Raw genomic sequence first — 24,575 nt, 5'->3', positions numbered from 1 at the left:
TGATGTGTCACTTTCCAGTTCTGCCGAATGCTTTCTTTTTGTATCCCAAGGTCCTGACTGGTTGAGAAAACCTGTTCGTAGTCATTGTCAAGGTGAGCAGTTGAACAGTGAGCTTGGTGCCTGAGGGTGTCCAACCTCAAAACCCACAAACCATCAGCACCTTGGGTACAGCAGGGTCGAAATGTGGCAAGAGGAAGAGAACATCTGAAGTAAATTTACTCCCATATCATTAGAGTCATTGTTCCCCTGTATCTGTAAACAACTTCACCTCACGACTTCACCGTTTTTAAAAGACTGCCTCTGACGATGTTTTGTTTCCTTAACGCTGTGTAAAGACTTTAGGACTCTCAACTAAACTTACGATGATGTCATGGAGCTGCTTCCCAAAGGGCATAAATAGCACAATGCAGGTGGATTTAACTGGAATTGAACTAGATTTGAGAAGAGAAATACACACATAGCTAACAGTCTTTTAAACCTTTAAGAATTCAAAACTAAAAACAGAAATTGCTGGGAAGGCTCAGCAGGCCTGGCAACATCTGTGGAGAGAAATGCTTCAGCTTCATAGTCATAGAGATGTACAGAAACAGATCCTTCAATCCAACTTGTCCACGCTGACCAGATGCCCTAAATTAATCCAGTCCCATTTGGCAGCATTTGACCCATATCCCTCTAAACCCTCCCTATGTATGTGCCCATCCAGATGCCTTTTAAATGTTATAATTTTGCCAGCCTCCATTACCTCCTCTGGCAGCTCATACCATACATGCACCACCCGCTGAGTGGAACAATTGCCCTTTAGGTCCCTTTTAATTTTTTTCCCCTTTCACCTTGAACCTATGTCCTCTAGCTTTGGGCTCCCCTACCTTGGGGTGATGACCTTGACTATTTAACCTATCTGTGCCCCTCATGATTTTGTAAACCTCTATAAGGTCACCCCTCAACCTCTGATGGTCCAGGAAAAATAGCCCCGTCTATTCAGCTCCCCCCTGTAGCACAAACTGTCCAACCCTGGCAACGTCCTTGTAAATCTTTTTTGAAACCTTTCAAGTTTAACAACATTTTTGCTACAACAGGGAGACCAAATGAGTTCTGAGTAAGAATTCGGAGTAACAGTCAGTGTAAATCAGCAATGCCCAGTCACATTCTACGAATACAACTAGATTAAGATCGTCTCTTCAAAATTCCATCAGAGACATCTTGCCGTTTACAATAATGTTCAATTTCTTTTTCTCTCGTGTGAAGTGATCTAACTGAAGGTTGAAGAGTTTCAAAGTAGTACATCATTAAATTGCAAGCAGTAAGACAAGTCATTCAGGCACTGCGAGTTAAATTTTTTCCAAGGCTGTAACGGACAGCCCCGAAGGACCACAGGGCTGGTCTCTCATGAGAGATTGTTGGTGGTTTAACCTGAGGGTCAGCACCCGTCAGGAAATGGGAGAGCTTGAGATGAAGAGTGTTTCGTGCTAACTTCAGCTGGTGTTGAACCCACATGGTTGGCATCTCTAGCTGTCCAACCATAAGCCTCTAACTTCTGAAAGGTAGAGAAGTCTGAAAGTAGGACAAGCCATCTCATGGATTGGAGATCCCAAAGAGTAGGAGATGAAAAACCTGATTTCAATAAAGAATAAAGGAGCACAGGTAAGGAATGTGTAGGATAACATGTTTGTAACTCAGAATTCAGCTCCCAGGAATGCTAAATATAGCAATGATGGCCAAACAAAACAAGATAGGAAAGGAAACAAAAAACTGCAGATGCTGAAATCCAAGGTCGACAAACAGGAGGCTGGGACAACACACAAGCCAGGAGAAAAGGAATAGTTAACGTTTCAGTTATTGGTGGAAATTTTGAAACTCCATGAGTTATATAAATAAATAATGGCTCATTTTTCTGCATGTCAGTACTCAGCTAATAACACTGTCACCTCTGAGTTACAAATTCCAAGGTTCAGGTCCCACTCCAGGACTTGCACACAAGAATCAAGCTTGGCATTCTGTGGAACCATAGCAAATTTATGGCACAAGAAAGAGGCCACTCGGCCCATCATTTCTGCACTAGCCGAGAAACACGCCACCCAGTTTACTTCCCAGCATCTATTTTGTCATTCTGCAGGTTACAACATCTGCAGGTGTTTATCCTTTTGAATGAGTTGAGGCATTCAGTCTCCATTATCTTTTCAGGCAGTGACTTCAAACCCTTAATATCCTGAGGATGAATCATTTTTCCCCCATTTCCTCCCTAATATTTTTATCAAACAATTTAAATTTATGCTTCCTGGTCATTGACCCTTCTGCTAATGTAAATAGTCCTTTCCTATTCACTCTATTCAGAACAGACATAACCTTGTAGACCTCAGATCTCACCACAACCTACTCAGTTTCGAAGAGAACACCGTAGCCTGTCCACTATTTCCACAAAAACTATATTTTTCCAGTCCTTGTATTCTTGTAAATCTCTATGTGCCCTCTCTGGTGTAATTATATCCCTTCTGGAATGAAAGAACAAAGAGTGACCATTATTGTACACAATACTGTAATTGTGACCTAAGTAGTGTTTAGTGGATTTCCAACCGAGCCTCCCCAAACTTGTAGTTTATACCTCGGCTAATCAGAGAAAATAGGAGCAGGTCTAGGCCATTTTTGCCTGCCACTTTGAGCCTGCTCAACCATTCAGTATGATTATGGCTGATTGCCCAACTTGGTTCTCTGTTCCCTCTTTCTCCCGATTCTGTTTGATTCCTTCAGCATCAAGAGCTATATCTAATTCATTCTTGCATACATTCCATGTTTTGGCCTCAACCTTTTTCTGTGCCAGAGAATTCCACAAGGCTTACCGTTCTCTGGATGAAAAAAAATTCTTCTTCATCCCTGTCTAAATAGACCATCTTGTATCCTCAGGCTGTGATCCCCTGATTCTGGACTGCCTGGTCTCAGAAACATCCCTCCTGCATTTGCTTTGTCTTGTCATAGAGTCATAGAAACCATAAAATCCCTACAGTGTGGAAGCAGGCCATTCAGCTCATTGTGTCCACACTAATCCTCTGAAGAGCATCCCACCCAGACCCACCCCCTTCTGGGTCCTGTTAGAATTTATAAATTTTTGAAACGTCCCCAATATTCTTCTGCAGTGAAGATCGACCTACTATTCCAGTTTCTCTTCATAACTCAATCCTTCCATCCCAGTAAGGATTCCATATATCTTCTTAACCACCCTATTGACCTGGCTTGCTACCTTCAAAGATCAGTGAACTTTCGCTCCACGCTCCCATATAGTTCAATGTAGTCCTGAGGGAGTATCGGCGGTCCTGTCCTTCAGTCAAGACATCAAACTGAAGCCTCCTCTGCCTATGTGGGTGAATGTTAAGAGAAAACACATATCCCTGTTTAGAAGAAGAGTTGGGAGGTCATCCCCAGTATTCTAGCTCACACTTTCCATTTATTCAGCATCACTAAACCAGATTTTCTGCACATTACCACATTGCTGTTTTTGAGAGCTTGCTGAGTGCAAATTGGCTGTCATGTTTCTTACATCATACCCGTGACTACAGTTCAGGAAGTAATTTATTGACTGTAAGGCGCTAAAAGACGTTCTTTAAAAACACCATAAAGTGCACCACTTTTATTTTCAATTTTATCTTCTTTTCTCTTTTTTTCAATCTTCCTTCTTCTTTATGCTCTTAATTTTTTTTGTTCTTCTTCCTGCTGTCTCTCCCTGTCTTCTCATACCTCTGAGCACTTGACACCGAACTGGTATGAGCACTCAAGCAAACCGAAAACACAAATCCAAGAGCAGTGATAGCAATAAATTCCTTATCCATGATTCCAATCCTCTTGACAGAAAGACCAGCGAAATACAGGTGAAAAGCAGGATGTCGTATTGGCAGGTGTGGGCGTGTTGTTTTCATGTCCATTCATGGAACGTGACCATTCCTGCCAATTAATGACTGATCCAATTAATTGTTGAATGGTGACTTTCTTTCTAAGTATTGCATTTGTAACTGAAACATTCATCTGTCCTATAGGCTATCAAGTTGTTCAAATGATTGTATTTGATCTAAGTATCAGACAAACCAGATGCTAGTTTGGGCAACTCGTCATTGCTTTTGTCCAATTACTGTTGTTACTAGAACCTGGAATGACTAGGTTATCTTATGAAGAAAGGTTTGACAGACTGGGACCATTTCCATTGGAGTTTAGAATACTGAGGGGTGACTTTGATAAAAGTTTATAAGATCCCAAATGGTCTTGATGTCTGGAAGGGGAAATTATGTTTCTTCGTGTGGATCAGTTTGGAAATAAGGAGCGCTGTTTTAAAATTAGGGTTCTCTCTTGTAGGACTGAGGTGAGAATTTATTTTCTGTCAGAGGGTTGTGTAACTTTGGGAGTCCCTCAGAAGGTGATGGAGTCATTTAATATTTTGTAAGACGAAGGTGGATTGTTTCTTGTTCAGCAGGAAAGTTAGGGATTTTGAGAATGGGGAGGCAATGGGCTATTGGCATTATCACTACACTATTAATCCAGAAACTCTGCTAACATCCTGGAGACCCGAATTCAAATCCCGCCAGGGCAGATGGTAGAATTTGAATTGAAACAAGAATCTGGAATTAAGAGTCTAATGATGGCCATGAAACCGTTGTGGATTGCTCGGAAAACTCATCTGGTTCAGCAACGTCCTTCAGAAAAGGAAATCTGTCATCTTACCTGGTCTGACCTACATGTGACTCCAGACCCACAACAATGCGATTGACTCCTAGCTGCCCTCCGGCAAATTAGGAAATGCAATAATGCTGGCCCAGGCAGTGACACTGACATCCCATGAGTGAATAAGAAAAAAAACTCAGGTTATTGGGGATAGATGAAATGATGGAATTTGGAACACAAATAGATCAGCCGTGATGCTATCAACTACAGCGGGCTAGAGGGACCAAATAGTCTACCTCGGCTCCTAATTCAGATGTTCATATTAATGTTCTCATGTTCTTATGTTATGGTACTTCAGTTTTTAAGAGACGTTTAAAATGACAAGATTGTGAGTCAGTTTTGACCATGACATTTGATCAAGCCTTCCAAGCAGGCTGCAGAGTGGGGAAGGTTGCACTGTGATGAGACACTCTGCAATGGAGCCAGGATCTCTCAAATTCCACCCTATTTTTGTGCCTTCCTGGGCTCATAATTATCTTGCCATTGATAGTGTTTGTACATTGGTCCTGAGTGTACAACATGTAATCCTTTCGATGAAAGACTGGCCGAGAAACTTGCAGACACTTTTTCCAGCAAACATTTGGCTGAAAATTGGAGGTTTTAGAATAAGCTGTTAAATTCAAAATTAACCTTCTGTGTGCATTGATGTTCTTGAATGTACCACACTTGTAATTCAAGGTAGAAAAAAACATCTTTATTATTAAGTTTAACTTGGCGGAGTCATTATGAAACTGTGTTTTGTTCAAAAAAAATGTATTCCAAATGGGCAGTGAAAGTGGAAGAGGATGAAAACAAATAATAATTAAGTCTTGCTTTTGACATAATTTTGAAAAGGCTAACAATACCCAGCTTGAAGATTAAAAGTAACAAAAAGGAAGGCTTTTGCAAATACGTGTTGGAGTTAATGGCTGGCCAAGTTTGTGAGGAAAACCCATTTGGTAAAATGTATATGTGCAGGAACTGAACGGTATCAGCTCAGAGTAACTACTGTATTTGCTGTACCTGACACTGTCATGAGTAAAATAAAATTAAAGCAGTTAGTTCTCCACAGTTAACACTGTGTGATGTGAGGCACTTAAAAACGATTGTTAATATACAAAAGGGAGAAGCTTCATCTTGTGTCAAGATACACAGCAAAACCCATAGTCTCCAATTTGCTGTTTCTTAGGCCCTTGATCAGGCAAGGTTGAACAAATCAGGGTTTTCAGGATAGAATATCCTTTATTGTCATGTGTACTCCAGAGAAGTATATTGGCTGCTTTTAATGGTGTTACCTTTGATACCAAGTACCTTGGTACAAATCTTGGATACAAAGAGGAATAAAAGCAATAAAAAGAAAAATAGTAGCATTACTTACACTTTCTAGAGAAATAAGTTAGAAAGGAGGTAGATATAACATATTGACATGACACTCTAGTTTCAAACAATAGCAGCTCAGCTCATGGTCTGATCACGCGTGCCAGGCCCTAGTCCAAGAACGGACCTGCTCTGCTCCAGCCTCCATTCTGCCCCTCACCAGCACTCAGCTGCAATGAGAACTATCAATCTCTTTTTTTCAACTAAATAAAGTGGAAAATGCACCACAAGTAAATACTTATGGTAGTAGTGTATTAAACAAGGAATCATATTGAACACTTTCACAAGCTTCTGTTAACAAATTTTACATGATTGTTCAAACTGTAGTGCCTTTTCTCTCTTGAAGAAGTATCATTTAGGCATCCATGTTATATTCACAAACTACATATGTTGCCCTTAAATATGATATCTTCTGTTCGTAGTTTTAAGGGATAGTTTTGTGTTTCATTTTCATTTACAGTCATGGCTCTCTGCCTGTGTGCTATAACTCCACAAAACAATATGATATTTTTTAAACATGTTAAGCTTGAATGAGGATATGGGTGACATCAGCCAGGCTAGCACTTGTTGGCCGTCTCTCATTACCCTTGAAATGACTGGAGGAGTAGGCCATTTGAGAGGTCCTTTAGGGGTCAAACCACATCGCTGCGCATCAAGAGTCACATGCAGGCCAGATCAAGTAATTTGGCAGATTCCCTTCCGTTTAAAAAAAAGTTAGTGAACTGGATGGTTGCCATTAGGCAAGCATATTTATTCTAGATTTTTCTTGAATTCCAATGTGATCATGTTGCCCTTTGAATCCATGTTTCCCAGAAAATAAGCCTGGGGCAATAAAAACAAATTGCTGGAGAAACTCAGCAGGATTTGTGAAGAGACAAAGAGTCAACATTTTGAGTCCAATATGAATCTTCAGACCAGAAAGTCTAAAGCTCTGAATCGCTAGGCCAATGAGGTTTCCATTCCTTACCTCCGTCCCTTGTACAGTTGCTCCTATTAAATTGGGTTGCATCCTTTTCTTATATTAAGCCTCCCGTTGGTTCCCATTACTCTGCTGCATCACTGACAAGACAGATGATTCACCAGACCTTGGTTTCACTTTGAGCTTTCCCCCATTTTTAAGGGAAATCTCCTGTCCTTGACTTAACCAGTAACAGGTCTGAAGGCTGAAGCCAGCAGTCTGCCTTGGAGAGCACTAGGCTTTCAGATTGCTGAAGTGCTCCCAGCACAGTCCATCCTCAAGGCCATGCATGAGACTACACCTGGCTGGATAAACCTTTCAATTTTACTTGGGTGATTATTTCAGCTCTTTCCCTCGCTTGTGGGAGAGGATCCAACTGGCCAGCTCCTCTCCCACAGTATGGGCACAGCTGAGGCACATGGAGATGGGCCCAAGATTGATCCACAGTCAAATTCACCCCAATCATGGCTTTGTATTAACACCATAAAGGAAGGCGACCTAGAATATAAAGCTGTGTAGAGTGTGTTCATGAGTATCATTCGATTATATAGGTCTTCCAAAATAACAGTCTAAATGTCGATATTGCTTATTATAAGTAGATTTATTTTGATAATGGAACCTTTATGTGATCATTAGCAATGACCATCGATATTTGAGTACAAGATGCATCTTAATTTCATCGGAATATTGCGTTGAAGATAAAAAGGTCATTGAAGCTCACATCATGTTCCTCAGTTCTCCAAAGTCACTGGCATCTCTCTGTGACTGGTAGCTATCCACATACCTTGCACACTCTTAAAACTAGAACATCTGAAAATTCTTTCTTGTGAATCTAAGATGGATGTGACCATATTGAGATTAATGGGGGCAATGTTAGGTCAGAGACAGTAGGAACTGCTGATGCTGGTGTCTGAGATAACAAGGTTTAGAACTGGAGGAGCACAGCAGGCCAGGCAGCATCAGAGGAGCAGGAAAGCTGACGTTTTGGGTCTGGAGAAGGGTCTTGAAGAAGAATCCAGACCCAAAACATCAGCTTTCCTGCTCCTCTGATGCTGCCTGACCTGCAATATCAGGTCAGATGTCTTACTACGTGTTGTATTTGTTCAAATGGTTGATATTAGGGCTGTGATAAAGGTTTGTTTATGAGGCTTTCGAGGGGAGAAACAAAATGTAGCGCTTCATTGTGGTGAGCCTGTGACTGAAAGGTAGATTGCACTCTGATAATGGAAGGTCAGAGATCGAGTAAATGGAAGTTTCACAACAGATGAGATAGTAGGAACTGCAGATGCTGGAGAATCTGAGATAACAAGGTGTAGAGCTGGATGAACGCAGCTGGCCAAGCAGCATTGGAGGTGCAGGAAGGCTGACATTTCGGGCCTAGACCCTTCTTCAGAAAATCTTTAGAAAAAATTTCAGGTATTTTTTCTGAAGAAGGGCCTCGGCTCGAAACGTCAGCATTCCTGCACCTCCAATGCTGCTTGGCCAGCTGCTTTCATCCAGCTCTACACCTTGTTATCGCACAGCAGATGCTTGTTTTAAAAATTTCAAGGCAGAAACAATAAGTCTTTATTGCAGCCCTAATAAACATAATGTCAACAGACCGATCATGAATGTGTAAAGTCATACTTTTTTGCCTAACACCTTTCTCAGGCAAAGGGCCAGAAACAATTTATGCTGGACAAAAGCTCAATGACAATGACTGGCACACCGTTCGAGTGATCCGCCGAGGGAAACACCTCAAGCTGATGGTCGATGAAGTCACTGCAGAAGGTACAAACATCCACTTCTTTTAAACAGTCTATCCTTTTATTATCAATGACGAGATAAAACTTCCCATGTTAGACATTTTAAAAGTAGATTACATTGTCTGCTGGAATATACAGTGAAGTTGATGCGTTTTCATCCATAGTTTTATTGACTGTGCGGTGTGTGATATACCTTGAGCTCAGTGTAAATCAACTGCAAAAAATGTTCCTTTAGCACGAAGACAGGGGTGAACAAAAATTCCCACATGGGCCAGACATGTTGATTGGCCTGCTGCTGTGCTGAGGATGTGTGAGCAATGCAGCTTCAGCAGTCATTTAGATTCTTTTTCAAACGATCCTTCAAATTTTCTTTCAGTTTCCTACTTCAGGTGCAAAGTTTCACTCGCAGTTAGATAAATGGTGGCTTTAATAGGGCTTCGGTTTAACATTGCATCCAAAAAGACAACTATGAACAACACTGTAGTGCTCCCTCAGTACTGTGCTGATGTGTCAGCATAGATTCTGGGGCTCAAGTGTCAGAGAAGGGGCTTAAAGTGACAACCTGCTGAATGAGAGATAGGAGTGCAACCCACAGACCCAAGACAGCTGTTACCTCTGACAGTCTTTCATCCCAGCTACCAAGACGATTTCTAACTATCTTTGTACCCTGCAGTTTTCACGAAAATTGAATTCATTTTGTTTTCTGTAAAAACCACCTATAAGTGTCTGCTGGGTGTTAGGAATAAACATTAACGAGCTGTAGTTAGCTCTGTCTCGGGGTTCAAACCAGGCAAGAGATAATGGTAACCTCAGCATTGAACATCTTGATGTACTGAGCCTCCACAGCCCTCTTGGGGAGAGAATTCCAATGATCCAGCAATCTCTGAGTGAACAAATCCTCCTCATCTCAGTCCCAATTGGCCGATCTCTTCCTCTGAGATGGTGTCCCTGATTCTAAATGAACACCCAGAGAGAATTTGAATGAGACCACCTACCATTCTTCGAAACTGCAGAGGATACATGACCAGTTTATTTAAACTTTCCTCATAAGACCGTCCCTCCACCCCAGGCATTTGGTCTGACACAAAGATTCAAGCTTCTAAAGTTAAACCACTTGTAAACCATTAAATGTTTTAAAAACCTCAGCAGCACATAAATAGACAGCACTGCACATTCATCGCATTGATCAAACAGCACATATTCCCACTCCAAAAAGTTTAAAAACTTGGCCCTGTCACCCTTTGAAAGGTAGCCAATGGTCAGTCACTTGGAGCTGAGATCTGTTTTCTGACATTGTTCACGACAGTCTTCCAACATTGAGCATGAAGTCATCAAGGGAAAAGCATTACACGTGCTGAGCATCTCTCAGAAGTGTGGTTCTACATCTCAGAATCTCTGGTCTTAGATCAACACGTTTGGAGCTAATTACTTCTTCACCTTCCTTGCTCACCTTTCTAAAATCTGACAAAGAGCCGGAGAGGATGAAATTGATTTGGGTGGAAATCACATTTCAGTTATCTGTTCCACAGGCCACAGTCTGCTCAGTTTGATTAATTTTATCCGAAGACCAGCAAGAGTGATGCTCTTGCCTTTTTTATTCTTCTGTGTGATGAAGGCACCCATAGCAAGGCTAGCTTAGTTGCCCATCTCTAACTGACCACAAGAGTGGCTTGATAGGCCATTTCGGAGGGCAGTTAAGAGTCAGCTACATTTCCGCAAGTTTGGAGTCACATATAGACAAGAACAACTACGGACAGTGGGGTTCCTTACTTAAAAGGGGTGCATTAGAGAACTAGAAAGCGTTTTTGCAAGTCAGCAATAGCTGTCATCATGACTGAGACATATGATGTTCCAAGTTCATTAATCAAACTTAAGTTTCACCAGCTGAATTGGCTGGATTCCCTTTCTAAGCAACTCACCATCCTAACTCAGAAATATGTCGGCATTCCTTCGATGTTGATGGCGCCAGGATCTTGGAACCCCCAGTCTAATGGCATTATTGATGTCCTCACACGACCATCCTGACTTGGAGCAGTCCCAGAAGGAAGCTGACACAGGGCAATTGAGAATGGGTAGTAAGTTCAGTTCTAGCCGCTGCCACCCATATCTTGTGAACGATTGAGCAAAAAGAGATCAGGTAAGACACAGATGCGCCGGCCTTACTGGGGGCCGCGTAGAACTGGCCGGACATTATGGAAGAGCTGCATGCTGCTGAGGCAGATGGAAAAAGCGAGGGCATCCCAAAGGGGAGACATTGTACCAAGTCTGCTGGTGGTTAAAATGGAAGAAAGTCACAGAGATGGTAAAGCCATCAGGTAAGAGTGGAAACTTCGTCCACATTGACTGTTCCCTGACCAATTCAGACTGGCAGCTTGGAGGTAACAGAAAGCTTCTCCTTCTCCAGCTTTGCCCCCGTGTCACAATACAGGGCCTGTGCACCTTCCCCAAGAATGTAAGAACTAGGAGTTGGAGTAAATCATATTGCCCATTGACATTGTTGTATTCTGGCGCAGATTCCAGACTAGTCAATTAAGACAGTTACCCAACTTCCGATCATGTGGTGTTCTGGTATATGGTACTCACCTTGTCTTCGTCCACTCTCACTATGTCATGGTGTATGTGTAGTCATTCAGTTATGTGTGTGTGTGCAATGTTCAATAACATCAGTAAATGCATCCATCCAACATGTGTAAACATGTAATGTTGTGGGCTTGCACATAGTTAGTATTATAAATAAAGATCAAGAAATATGACTCAACAAGAAACCAAATTCCATGTTAGACCTGCTAAAATACTTTCAAGTCCCAAACAACTGTGCTTTTTTCTCAGAGGGTTGTGAGTCTTTGGACTTCCTCCCTCAAAAGGTAGTAGATTGCAGAATCTTTAATTGTTTTTGAAGGCAGAAGTAGATTGTTTCTTGATGACCATAGGAAGTAGATATCATCAGGGATACACAGTTGAGGTTATAATTGATCAGCCATGATCTTTTTGAAAACGCTTGATGGGCCTACTCTATTTTTCCTTTGTTTGTGTACTTGTAGTGTCAAAATCTGCTGTGCTAATCAAGATAATCATGGCTGGTCTTGTTTATCAGTTTCAATTTCCAGCCCATTCTCCCTAGATTCTCTGGATCCTGAAAACCTGCATCTCCCAGCCTTAAGCACTAGAGCATCTACAGTCCTCTGGGGTTCAGAATTCTAAAGATCCACCGCCCACTGAGTGAAGTAATTTCTCCTTAGCCCAGCCCTAAATGACCTTTGCTCTGAGACTCTGCTTCCCCGTCCCCTTTGTTTTAACTTTCCTAAACAGTTGAAACAATCTGATGGCACCTGCCCTGTTAAGCACCTTCAGAACCTTGCATGTTTCAGTGAGACCACCTCTCACTCTTCTGTTATCCAGAGATCTCAAACCCGGTACTGCGGGGGCTCTTGCTATCAGACTATCCCCTCTTCCAAGATCTCATTTAGTGAATCATCACCAACTTCCAAGATTCCTTTGCTATGCTTATTTGAGGGCCAGTTGCCTTTTTACGTACCCTGATTGCCTCCCTCCCAACTGTCGCTGCATGGATCCTGCCTCTGAGTCTAGAGTCGAAGAGATGAACAGCACAACTCTGGATCCTTCAGTCAAACTCATCCACGCCGACCAGATATCCTAAATTAATCAAGCCCCATTTGCCAGCATTGGACCCATATTCTTCTAAACCCTTCCTATTCATGTACCCAATCAGATGCACTTTAAATGTTGTAATTGTACCAGCCTCCACCAGTTCCTCTGGAAGCTCATTCCATACGCGCACCACCCCCTGTGTGAAAATGTTGCCCCTTAGGTGTCCTCTCACCTTAAATCAATGCCCTCTAATTTTGGACTCCCTTGACCTGGGAAAAAGGCCTTGGCTTTTCACCCTATCCATGCCCCTCACGTCTTTAGAAACTTGTATAAGATCACTCATCGGCCTCCGACGCTCCAAGGAAAATAGCCCCAGCCTATTCAGCCTCTTCCTCCAATGCCTGCAACATACTTATAAATCTTTTTTGCACCCTTTTAAGTTTAACAACATTTTTCCTATAGCAGGGAGACCTGGTCAGTATTCCAAAAGTGCCCTAACCAAAGACCTGTCCAGGTGCAACTCCTATATTCGATGCACTGAATAATAAAGGCAACTGTAACAAATGCCTTCTTCAGTGCCCTGCCTCCCTGCGACTCTGGTTTTAAGAAATTATGACCCTGCACCCCGTTGGCCACCCTCTGACCATTACGCACATAAATGTATTTAAAAAAATCCTGTGGGCACTGACACATCAAGGAGCAGAGCCAGCAGGTCCCAGTCCAATTTTGCAGGACCATTCTTGCCCTAATCCTCGCTTAAATCCACCTCCTTGGGGCTGGTGAGATCCTGCCGACAATCAGCATGATCTTCCAATCTTCTGTCCCTCATTTAATTCTCAACCTTCCCTTGAGATGTCTGTGGCTTTCCCCTCAATCTCTCCGTCAGATTTATTGTTTCCACAATTCTCAGAGAATCCTGGCAGTAATGAGCATTCATGGTGCATTGTACAGCCCTGGCATTGGGCTGAAGATGATTGAATTTTAAAGTCTCAAAGGTGTAGAGTTAATCAGGGAGGCAATTAATTACACACTTTCCCAATCTTCTCAAATGTTTGATTAAACACAAAAAAAAGAACCTTTCTTCAGTTGCAGCTGGAGCAAACTGTATCACTTCAGTCTCTACAAACTTGCACCATTGGAGAGCATCTCTCACCTTGAGGCTAGTCTCCCAATTATAAATGTTTAGCTATAAATAAATAATAATAAATGAAAGAAAGAACACTCATTTATATGGCACCCTTCATAGTTTCAAGACTTCAAATGTTTATTTTCACAGGTAATTCCAGACATTACAAGTTGTTTCACAGATAATTAAGCACTTTTTGAAGTGTTGTCAGTATCACAATTGAGAAAGGAAGCAGCCATACAGCTCAAAGCACTGGGACTACGTGTCTGAATGTTTTCCACTGGCATTGGTTGAGGGATAAAAGCTGTCCAATGTATGAGGAGAACTCTGTGCTCTTCTTTGAGTTGTACAATGGAATGTCTTGCACATAATGAGACGTTAAGCACTGCTGAAAACTGTGGACTTCATGAGTGCCGTGCTCCAAGTTTTGGAGTGGGTCTTAAACATCCAGCCTCCTGCCTCAAGAGAAAGGCAATACCAACTGAGCTACAGTTGATCCTTAAATCTGAGTCTCCAAATTGTGAACATTTGTAGACTTTGCTGTCTAGGCCAGCGTTTGTTGCCCATCCCTAAATGGGAGGAGGAGAGGGCCTGGTGGTATTATCGCTGGACTTTTAATCCAGAGACCAAGATAATGTTCCAGGGATCTGGGTTCGAATCCCACCACAGCAGATGGTAGAATTTGAATTCAATAAATATCTGGAATTAAGAATATAATGACAACTGTGAATCCATTGCACAATTATTGTGATAACCCATCTGGTTCATCAATGCTCTTTAGGGAAGGAAACTGCCATCGTTACCTGATCTGGCCGACATGTGACTGCAGACCCACAGCAATGTGGTTGACTCTTAACTGTCTTCTGGATAATTAGGGATGGGCAATAACTGAAGCCCTGCTAGCAATGCCCTCATCCTGTGAATGAATAAAGGGGGGAAAAACATTGGCTTAGACAATCAAACACATGAATGGGGGGGAGGGGGGGTGGCAGGAATGGAGTGTCATGTAGGTCAAGTACAGGCAAAATTAGTGAACCAGATTGGCTTCTATGGCAATTGGTAATGGTTGAAAAGCCACCATTAGGTGAACATTTATTCCAGTTTTGTTTTAATTGAATCCAGATTCCTGTAATTGCCATGAAAGCATTCAAACCCATGTCCCCCGAACATTAGCGGGTCACCAGACCTGATAAGTTACCTCCGTTTTCTCTCCACATTTGCCGCCAGACCTGCTGAGTTTCTCCAGTAATTGTTGTATATTTCAGATCTAAAGCATCCACACTTGCTTGATTTATATTAGCCCTCAGCACTGCGTAGTTAGTCTAGTGATGCTACCATAAGGCCACCACCTCCTCTCAATTATCCAAGCTCAGGAACACAAGATGAAAGCTCAGGTGTGCCAGTACGGCAGCCAGGAAAGAGAATCTCTCCCTGGATCATCATGACTAGTAACCCAGCTCTCTTGTGCTGTCCATCTCAATGGCTCTCTGAACCTTATCCCCTCGTTTTGTGTTACTCCACACCTTCCTGTGACCTCACCGATATTTACAAAGTGACAGAAACAGGGCCAGAAGAATTTGTTGGAATTAAAAATGGAACAGAAAAATCAAAATGTGCTCAGATTTTCTGGAGAGATTTTCATCTTGGCAGTTGGGCAGAACAGTATGCATAGGGAACCCACATTTCTTCCCGTCTACCAATAAGATGCAGAATCTGCTAGACTCCGTTATTCATGTTCATTCTCCCTATTTGATGTTTCTCTGTGAAGTTCAGTCCTGAACATTATAGACACATCAACATGGGCAAATCCCTTGTGTTTGCTTTTTCTAAATGAATCATAATTACAAGAGTTCCCCAAACACTTTCATAAACTAGTGTCATATTAATGCAGCTAAGAAAAGTAATTTTTAGCCATGTCAAAATAAACTAATCTTGCATCAAATCTCACTGTGATCAATATAACACAACTCAACAAGTCATTTTTAATCAGGATTTCATTCACTGGAATTTCTACTTTCTTGGGAAGATGAAAAGTATTCGGCGCAGTTTGAAGATTTGATTGATTTTCCTATTTGATCCTCTTGTTGTGGTGCATGCTTTCTGTACAGTCATTGCAGGGATTAGCCAGCAGATGGCATTTGGGCACTGCCAAGAGTTTGGATTGCAACTCAGCAAAGGCCAAGCATGATTCTGAGCTCTGTGGTTAATGCTTTGCAACATGGCAAGATCATTGAGACAACAGCATTGAGGATCAGGACAAGCTTAATCACACTTAGCAGCATTTTAGCCTTCAGAGTTCATTGGAATCTACACCCAAATAAATATATAAAGCACCATGTTCACCATGGAAGGGAGTGGGGGCTGGTTGGAGGCAGGATCAGAAACTGGAATAAAATGAATAGCTTTCATGTTTGCAATGCAACCCTGTTCTCTGCCCTTCAGAGGATAAGTAAAACCTTCCTTTTAAATCATCAAAAGATACCTTTCCTGTACATCTCCTCCTGTGCCTGATTCACAGAACCTTTGGGCTTCCATGATTCCATCTTTATGCCTTCTTCCATTGATGTTTGTGGACAAATTAACTCTTCCTTTGTCTTTGATGTTTTCTTTTCATGCCAGATGCTTCTTTTCTTTGGTGACTCTGAATAAAACCAACACCCATCCGAGAGTTGAGTAATGTGAGGAAGCTCTAACAATGACAGCATAGGACGTAGGCCATTCAGCCTATTGACCCTGCTCTAGCATTCAATGAGATTACAGTTGATCTGATAATCCTTAACTCCACAGACTTCCCTTTTCCTCATTACCCTAGATTCCCTCACTAATTAAACATCTATTTGGTCTTATATAATCTCAGTGACCCCAACTCAACAGCACTCTGAAGTAAGCAACTCCACAGATTCATGACCCTCTAAGAGAAGAAATTTCTCCTCATGTCTGTCTTAAAGCTATGACCCCTTACTCTGAGATTATGCCCTTTGGTCCTCAACTCTCTCATAAGGGGAAACCATCTCTCCACAACCACCCTGTCGGGCACCCTAATAACCTTTTCAATAAGATTTTACCTCATTCTTCTAAACTTCAATGAGCACTGGCCCAACCTATTCAAAGCTCTCCTCATAAGAAAATCCCTCTTCATGTGGAATCAGCCCAGTGAATCTTCCCTGGACTGCTTCCAATGCACTTATATCTTTCCGGAGATTAGGGGACCAAAACTGCTAACAGTATTCCAGCTGTGGTCTGACTGGTATCTTGTATAGTTTTAGCTAAACCTCCCTCCTCTTCTACCCCGTTTCCTTCAAAATAAAGGCTAACATTCCGTTTGCATTCCTTATTACCCGCTGAACTTGGATACTAGTTTTTTTTGTGACACCCAAATCCTTCTGTTCTGTAACTTTCTTCAGTCTCTTTTCCCTACTTAATAAAGGTTCAGCTGACCAATTCTTTCTGCCAAAATTCATAACCTCACGTTTTCCCACATTATATCCCATTGGCCAAGCTTCACTCACTCACTAACCATGTCTACACCTCTTCATAGACTGTTTCTGCCATCGTCACCAGCTGCCTTCCCACCTATTTTTGTGTCATCAAACCGGCTTTTGTCAAGAATCATTCTTATGTTTTGTAAATTAATTGTGGTCACAGCACTGATCACTGTGATCCCAGGTTACCATCCTGAAAATGCTCCCTTTATCCCAACTCTCTGTGTTCTAATAGTTAGCCAACTCTCCATCCATGTAAATATAATATCTATTACACTACAGACTCTTTACATAAATAGCCTTGTATGTGCTATCAAATGGCTTCAGGAAATCAAAATATATTACATCTACTGATTCCCCTTTATCCATCCTGCTTGTTACCACTTTAAAGAACCCTAATAACATTGTAGGAGACATGAGTTCTCCTTCATGAAGTCATGCTGATTCTGCTTGAAGGCCTCAAGTATTTCTTCATGCTCTGCTATTGTATCCTTTATAATAGACTTCAACATTTTCCAATGACAGGCCTTAAACAAATTAGCCTCGGGCTACTTTACTTTTAATCACCGTTTCCTTTCCAAATAAAGGTGTTAAATTGGCAGTTTTCCAATCCTCTGGGACTTTTTAAAAAAAATAAAGATGCTTGAAACATCACTACTATTCCATCTACTGTCTCTGTAGCTATCTCTTTAAACTCCAAGGATATAACCCATCCAATGTAAGGGAATTCTCAGACCTCCCAGGGACCAGTTACAATATCAACTGACTCTACAGTTGTGCAGTAAACATACCTTTGGGCTTGGTACCTCTCCAAATTATGCATTAAGTGACTTTTTGTTAATGGTTAATTTTGATTTTGAAGTACCAGCCAGCAGTTTGCACTAGTGGGACACAGATTTGATTTCAGATTACTTTCATGAAGTCAGTGGGTGAGTAGGAACTAGGCAGACAGTGAAGAAGGTTTCCTAAGATTACAAAGGAATCTTGATCAAATGGGTCAATGGAATGAAAAATGGCAGATGGAGTTCCATCTGAATAAATGTGAGGTATTGCATTTTGGTACAACAAACAAGGGTACAGCTTATGCGATTAATGGAAGAGCCTTGGTTGGTGTTGTAGAACAGAGGAACCAAGGGGTGCATAATTCTTTGAAGTTTGCATCGCATATAGACAGGATGGTTAAAAAGACATTGGCACACTTGCCTTCATTGCCTCCTTCTTCGAGTAAAGGCGTTAGAAAGCCATGTTGAGGTTGTATAGGACATTGATGAGGCCACTCCTGGAATATTGTGTCATGTTCTGGTTGACCAGTGATAGGAAGGATGTCATCAAGCTGCAGAGTGGTTCAGAAGAAATGTGCCAGGAAATTGCTGTGTTTGAGTTATAAAGAAAGGCTGGATAGGCCTGGACTTCTATCACTGGAGTGAAGGAGGTTGGGAGGCACCCTTATGGAAGTTTGTAAAACAATGAGGGATGGAATTAATGGTAGTGGGCTTTTTCCTAGGATGGGAGATTTCAAGACTAGGGAACACATTTTTAAGGATACAGGAGAGTGATTTAAAAAAGACATGAGGAACAGATTTTTTACACAGAGGGTGGTTCACATGTAGAATAAACGTCCTGAGGAAGAGTTGGATCCAGTTCAATTACAATGTTTAAAAGACATTTAGGTAAGTACATGAATAGGAAAGGGTTTTCGAGGTTTACAGGCCAGGAGCATTCTGATGGGACTAGTTTAGTTTGAGATTATATTCAGCAGTGACTAGTTGGACCGAAGGGTTTGTTTCCATGCTCTATGACTCTATGACCCTCTAAGAAGAGCGATGCATTAGAGAGCAAGTCCATGGGGTCTAATAGCATGTGTTGGTCCCAGATTATAAATCTCAGCCCAGTAATTAAGGATGATTAATGGTTCACAGAGTTGCAAGATGTCCTGAGTAAGTGATTGAAGCACTCTACTGGGCATAGTGCTGCACTCGTTATGTTACTGAACGAGTAATCTTGAGGCCAGGTTCAATCCCAATATGCTCAATGAAGCATGAACATTCAGTTCAGAACATTTTTGTCATGCATTCAGGAGATGTGTGATTCCTGGCTGGACCAGTATTTGTTACCTATCTCTCGTTATCCTTGAGAAGATGATAATTGCCTGTCTCCTTGAACTGCTGCAGTCCACTTGTTGTGGGTACTCCCACATTGCCTTAAGGAAGGGAGTTCCATTGTTTTGACCCAGCAATGGTTAACTAGAACAGCGATATAGATTGAGGTCAGAACGGTGAGTGGCTTGAAGGGGAACATGCAGGTAATAGAGTTCCCACGCATCTGTACGTCTTTGTACTTTTAGATGGAAGTGCTCATGCATTTGGAAAGTGCTGTCTGAGGAACCTTGGAGAATTGCTGATGAAAATCCAGAATGAAAAGTCGATATCACGAATCATGATCATGAGACTATGGGAATGTTGTTAAAAAAAACCCAAATCATTCACTAACAACATTTAGAGAAGGAAATCAGCTGCCTGTACCCAATGTGACTCATCTGTGACTCAGAAACACAACAATACCATTCATTTTTCACTGCCTAACAATTAGCCTAACCACTGTTATTATCTCTATCTTCTTAAGGGCAATTGGGGATAGATAATGAATGTTGGTTTTGCCATCAAAATCCACCTGTCAATGAATAAATGGAAAATAAACCAACTTTTATTAGGTCAATGTAATCAGAGATAATGGGAACTGCAGATGTTGAGAATCTGAGATAAGAAAGTGTGAAGCTGGATGAACACAGCAGGCCAAGCAGCATCTTAGGAGCACCCCAGATGAAGGGTCTAGGCCCGAAACGTCAGCTTTTCTGCTCCTGAGATGCTGCTTGGCCTGCTGTGTTCATCCAGCTCCACACTTTGTTAGATCAGCGTAATGGAAGGTTTACTGTGTATTTTGTTCGTGCTGAACTTGGCCCTGTTTCACACCTTTTTCTGTTCATGGGATATGACCATCATTGGCTGGGCCAACATTTATTGCCCATCCCTGAGCATCCTGGAGAAGATGGTGGTGAGCTGCTTTTTTGCAACACTGCAGTCCTCGTGGCATAGATCATCCACAGTGCTGTTAGGAAACGAGTTCCAGAATGGTGACCTAACAGCATTGAAGGAATAGCGATGTATTTCCAAATCTGAATGGTTAGTGGCTTGGAGGGGAAGTTGCAGGGGGTTGGTGTACTCATGTGTCTGCTGCTAGCCCTTCCTGATGAAGGGAAGGAAACTGCCATCCTTACCTGTTCTGGTCTATGTGTGACTCCAGACCCATGGCTGTGTGATTAATGCTTAACTGCCCTCTGGGCAATTAGGGATAAGCAATGACTGTTGGCCTAGGCAACAGCATTGACATTCTGTGAATGAATGAATTTGAAATGTGGCAGTCTCAGAAGGTATGGTAAAAAGGAGGAAGCTGATGTTGAATTGGCACGTGCAGTGCCCACAAAGTGTTTGGGGGAAGCAGGGGTTGAAATATGAGCTGTGATTTTGTACTTTCACTTGGTGATTTTAGGTCAAATGCTGGGTGACCACACACGGCTGGAATTTCACAACATCGAGACTGGGATCATGACAGAACGGCGCTTCATCTCTGTTGCGCCATCCAGCTTCATCGGGCACCTGCAGAGCTTGATGTTTAATGGAATGATGTACATAGATCTATGCAAAAACGGGGATATTGAATACTGCGAAATCAATGCCAGGTTCGGCATGAGGTCGATTATCGCCGATCCCGTCACTTTCAAAACCAAGAACAGCTATTTGACGTTAGCGACTTTGCAGGCGTACACATCCATGCATCTCTTCTTCCAGTTCAAGACCACGTCTCCTGATGGATTCATTCTCTTCAACAGCGGAGATGGCAATGACTTCATCGCTGTGGAATTAGTTAAAGGGTAAGGGAGACATTTTTTGGATCATTTTGATGGCTTGCGTCCTCTTCTGTTGCTCCATAGCTCATACAGATACACGAATCAGGACCGGGGGCAGTCCATTTCTCCCCTCAAGCCTGCTTGACCGTTCATCAAGATCATGGTTGCCCTGATTGTAGTCCCAGCTCCTTATTTCCACCGACCTATGATAATATTTGACTCCCTTATTGGTCAAGAAGCTGTCTATTTCTCCCTTTAGAAATATTCAATGGCTTTGCCTCAAATGTCTGTGAAGAAGTGTGGTCCAAAGAGATCTTCCCCTTTGTCCAGGGGGTATAAAAAAGTTTCCTCAACTCCATCTGAAACGGAAGACACCTGATTTTTAAACAGTGTCTTCTACTTCTGGTCTCTCCCAAAGCGGAAAATGTCCTCTCAGTATTTATTTATTATCCATCCCTAATTGGCCCTGCGACGGTGATGGGTAAGCCATGGTAAAAGAAAATCCCACTTGGGGTTTGGATAGGGGCTTGGTTCTGGAAAGTTGGTGTAGACTTTCTGCATTACAGGGATACTCAGATTCTGGCCTTTGCCAGCAGTTCCTGTGATTCTTGATGCCAGTCCATCATTAAAGATCAGCCATACACCCAGCCAAATGTTGGCATTTGGCAGCTACACTGCACAGCCCCTGCCAATTGCACCAGATGTGTTGGACAGAGGCACCACACTTTGCCAACACAGACCTGAAGATCCTGGTAGATGTGGGGAGGGGTTGTGCACAGCCATTTCCCACTGAGTGCGCCATGGTGTCTGAGATAGAGGTCTGGAGGAGCAAGTCAGGTCGGGGTGGGGGGGTGGGGGGGGGGGGGGGCAATGGTTACCACTCTGACCCTCATGGTGGGAATGGTCACTGTCTAGTTTCTATCCAGCATGTGGGAAAATGTGAAACTGTATCAATGTGGCAAGGTTACATCATTACAAGGGTGTTAGCGCATGTAAGTAGCCCTCTCACCACTTGCGAGTGAGAATCTTGTCTCGCCTTTGACAGCTGGTTGGGAAACAGAATGCTTTGCTCCCGGCCTGAGGGATCTCCTCACTGCTGACCTCACGCAATTCTACCGACTTCCTTGTAGTTGCCCATGTTGCTCGAGTTCCATCCGATGTTTGCGTGAATTCACTGTGCATTGTGACATCATGAGGAAGTGTACAAATACAGGTGCTTTCTTTGGAACGCTGCAGTGTTAAAGCCTGGGGATACCTACCTGGACCCTATAAGGAAGGACAGTGCTTTCGAAAGGGGAAGCAAATGCATGAGTGCTTTCTTGAAAAGTTGAATTGAAATTAAACATTGAGTCTTTACTAATTGCTCAAACCATTTTTCTCTTTCTTAAGTTTGTTAATAATATGATTTTTTTTATTAAGCAGTGTAACGTTTTATTGTAATTCTAATTTGAAGTTGCAATTTACGATACGTACTATTACCTATTATTAATGCATGCTGGTTGATATCCTTTGTTCCCCAGTCCATTCTCCAGAACACTTTACACTGCATCTTCAAGATATATGTGACAATAAATAAATCATTCAGTCAGAACTTTTTTTTAAACTTGGCAAACCTTTCTCCTTCTGCAGGTACATCCACTATGTGTTTGACCTGGGAAATGGGCCAAATGTTATCAAAGGGAACTCCAAAAAGTCCCTGAGTGACAATCAATGGCACAATGTAATAATTACTCGGGACAGCAGCAACACGCACACTCTCAAGGTGGACGCTCGATCTGTGACTCAGGTTATCAATGGTGCCAAAAACCTGGACCTGAAAGGTAAGATTCTTACCCAGCTCCCTCCACTCCCCAGAAAAACAACCCCAATTCAGTCAGTATGGCTGCAAAATGCCGTAGAATTCCAACAGTGTAAAAACAGGCTGTTCGGCCCAACAAGTCCACACTGACCCTCCCAGCGCCCACCCAAACCCATCACCTTATAACCCACCTAATGTACAAATCCCTGAACACTATGGGCAATTTAGTATGACCAGCTGACTCAACTTGCATATCTTTGGACTGTGGGAGGAAACCAGAGCACCCGGAGGAAACCCACGCAGACGCAGGGAGAATGTGCAAACTCCACAGTCAAGGCTGGGATTGAACCTGGGTCCCTGGTGCTGTGAGGCAGCATATGCCCATATTGAGGAAGCAAATTTGAGCAACCGCACCTTATCTTCTGCCTGGGCACCCTACGGCCTGGGAGGACTGAATATTCAGTTCTCTAACTTAAAATAAACTTTCCAGCCATCCCCCTCTCCCGTTCTGGCCTCACCTCCTCCCTTCCAATCCACCTTCTGACACGCCAACCCCTGACTTCCAGCCACCAACTGGATTCATCCGTCCCATCGACCAATCAGGTTGTACCTACTGCTGGTGCCCACCTATCACCACCATTCCACTACCCCACTCCCCCACCCCTTTATCTGCAGCCCCTCCCTACCCCCACATCCAGTCCTGAAGAAGGGTAATGCCCGAAACATTGACTGCTCCTTTCCTCCAGATGCTGTGTTCCTCCAGCTTCCTGTTTGTCTGCCCATATTTCTGTTTGGAGAACACTTAACTTCACTGACAAAGGCCAAGGCAGTTAATAAGCCATCAGCCCAAAGAGATGGCAATTCTCACAGTTGCTGTGGTCTTTGTTTAGACCAACACTGTTCACACCAACAAGGAAAGCTATCCCGAGCTGTGCTGGTGTGGGCACTGGGGAATTCTGGGTGTTTTACACCATGTAACTCTCAAGTATGTTGTGGATTGACTCCCTGAGATGAAGTTGCGGTCAATAATTCAGCAAGTTCCCAGGTTGGATCCCAGGAAGTATAGGAGCTGTTTACCTCTGCTGGTGACCCCAGAACATCTGGCCAGAGTAGAGTGAACTGACCAGATTCCACAGTCGAGTCCACTGTCTTTTTAGACATCTGAATAGAAAGAGATGTTCCCACCTCTAAAATTGGGCCTGTTTCCTTTATGTATATGTACGCAGAATGAAAATCACATTTGGCGCCACATGGAAAAATGCACAAGCATGTATTAGGCCCTAGAATTTTTTTGACACAGTGGTAAGGTCCCTCCGGGTTCAAAGTCCCATCATCCCCAGAGGTGTGTGATAACATCTCTGAACAGGTTGATTTTTAGAACAATTCCTGTATCAGACCTAGACCAGAAGACAAAAGCTGAGCAGTATGATGGTGGGAGTGTTGGCTTCAATGTTCAAATTGTACTGTGTTTGACTATTGGTGTCTGTTTGCAAGTGGATGCTCACTGAGCTTAATTAATGAATCCTGGTGCAATGATTCAGAAAGTAAGCTCGAAAGGTTGTGAAGTGTGGAGCAGACATTTCAAAGCAGTGTGAATTAAACCTGTGACAAGCATAGAAACTAGTGCATAGATTGCAACAACAGGGACCATCTGGTTCAACTGGTGATGGCCTAGTGGTATTATCACAAGACTTTTAATCCAGAAACTCAGCTAATGTTCTGATGACAGTCTCAAATCATGGCAGACGGTGGAGTTTGAATTCAGTAAAACAAAAATCTGGAATTAAGAATGCACTAATTATTATGAAATCACTGTCGATTGTTGGAAGAAACTATTTGGCTCACTAATGTCCTCCGGAGAAGGAAATCTACCATCTTCTGGCCTACGTGTAACTC

At 42.6% G+C, this 24,575-nt stretch overlaps 1 protein-coding gene across 28 annotated transcripts in view; it reads left to right on the top strand.

The window, feature by feature from the left end:
* The window catches only part of nrxn3a (neurexin 3a), a 2,036,587-nt gene that overhangs the window by 831,721 nt on the left and 1,180,291 nt on the right, over nucleotides 1-24,575 (top strand). For all 28 annotated transcript variants that reach the window (XR_007248249.2, XR_009446221.1, XR_009446220.1 and 25 more), the window contains 3 exons: nucleotides 8,666-8,785; nucleotides 20,524-20,905; nucleotides 22,511-22,701. Coding sequence is in view for 24 of the 28 variants with exons in the window: in XM_059649000.1 (XP_059504983.1) it covers nucleotides 8,666-8,785; nucleotides 20,524-20,905; nucleotides 22,511-22,701 (693 nt within the window). In the remaining 4 variants the exon portion in view is untranslated. The remainder of the gene's footprint in view (nucleotides 1-8,665; nucleotides 8,786-20,523; nucleotides 20,906-22,510; nucleotides 22,702-24,575) is intronic.

The sequence above is a fragment of the Stegostoma tigrinum genome, chromosome 10 (assembly GCF_030684315.1).
Source record: "Stegostoma tigrinum isolate sSteTig4 chromosome 10, sSteTig4.hap1, whole genome shotgun sequence".
NCBI classification, from domain to species: Eukaryota; Metazoa; Chordata; class Chondrichthyes; order Orectolobiformes; family Stegostomatidae; genus Stegostoma; species Stegostoma tigrinum.
Note: the sequence above shows the minus strand (reverse complement) of the source record. Positions and strands in the feature narration are given on the sequence as shown.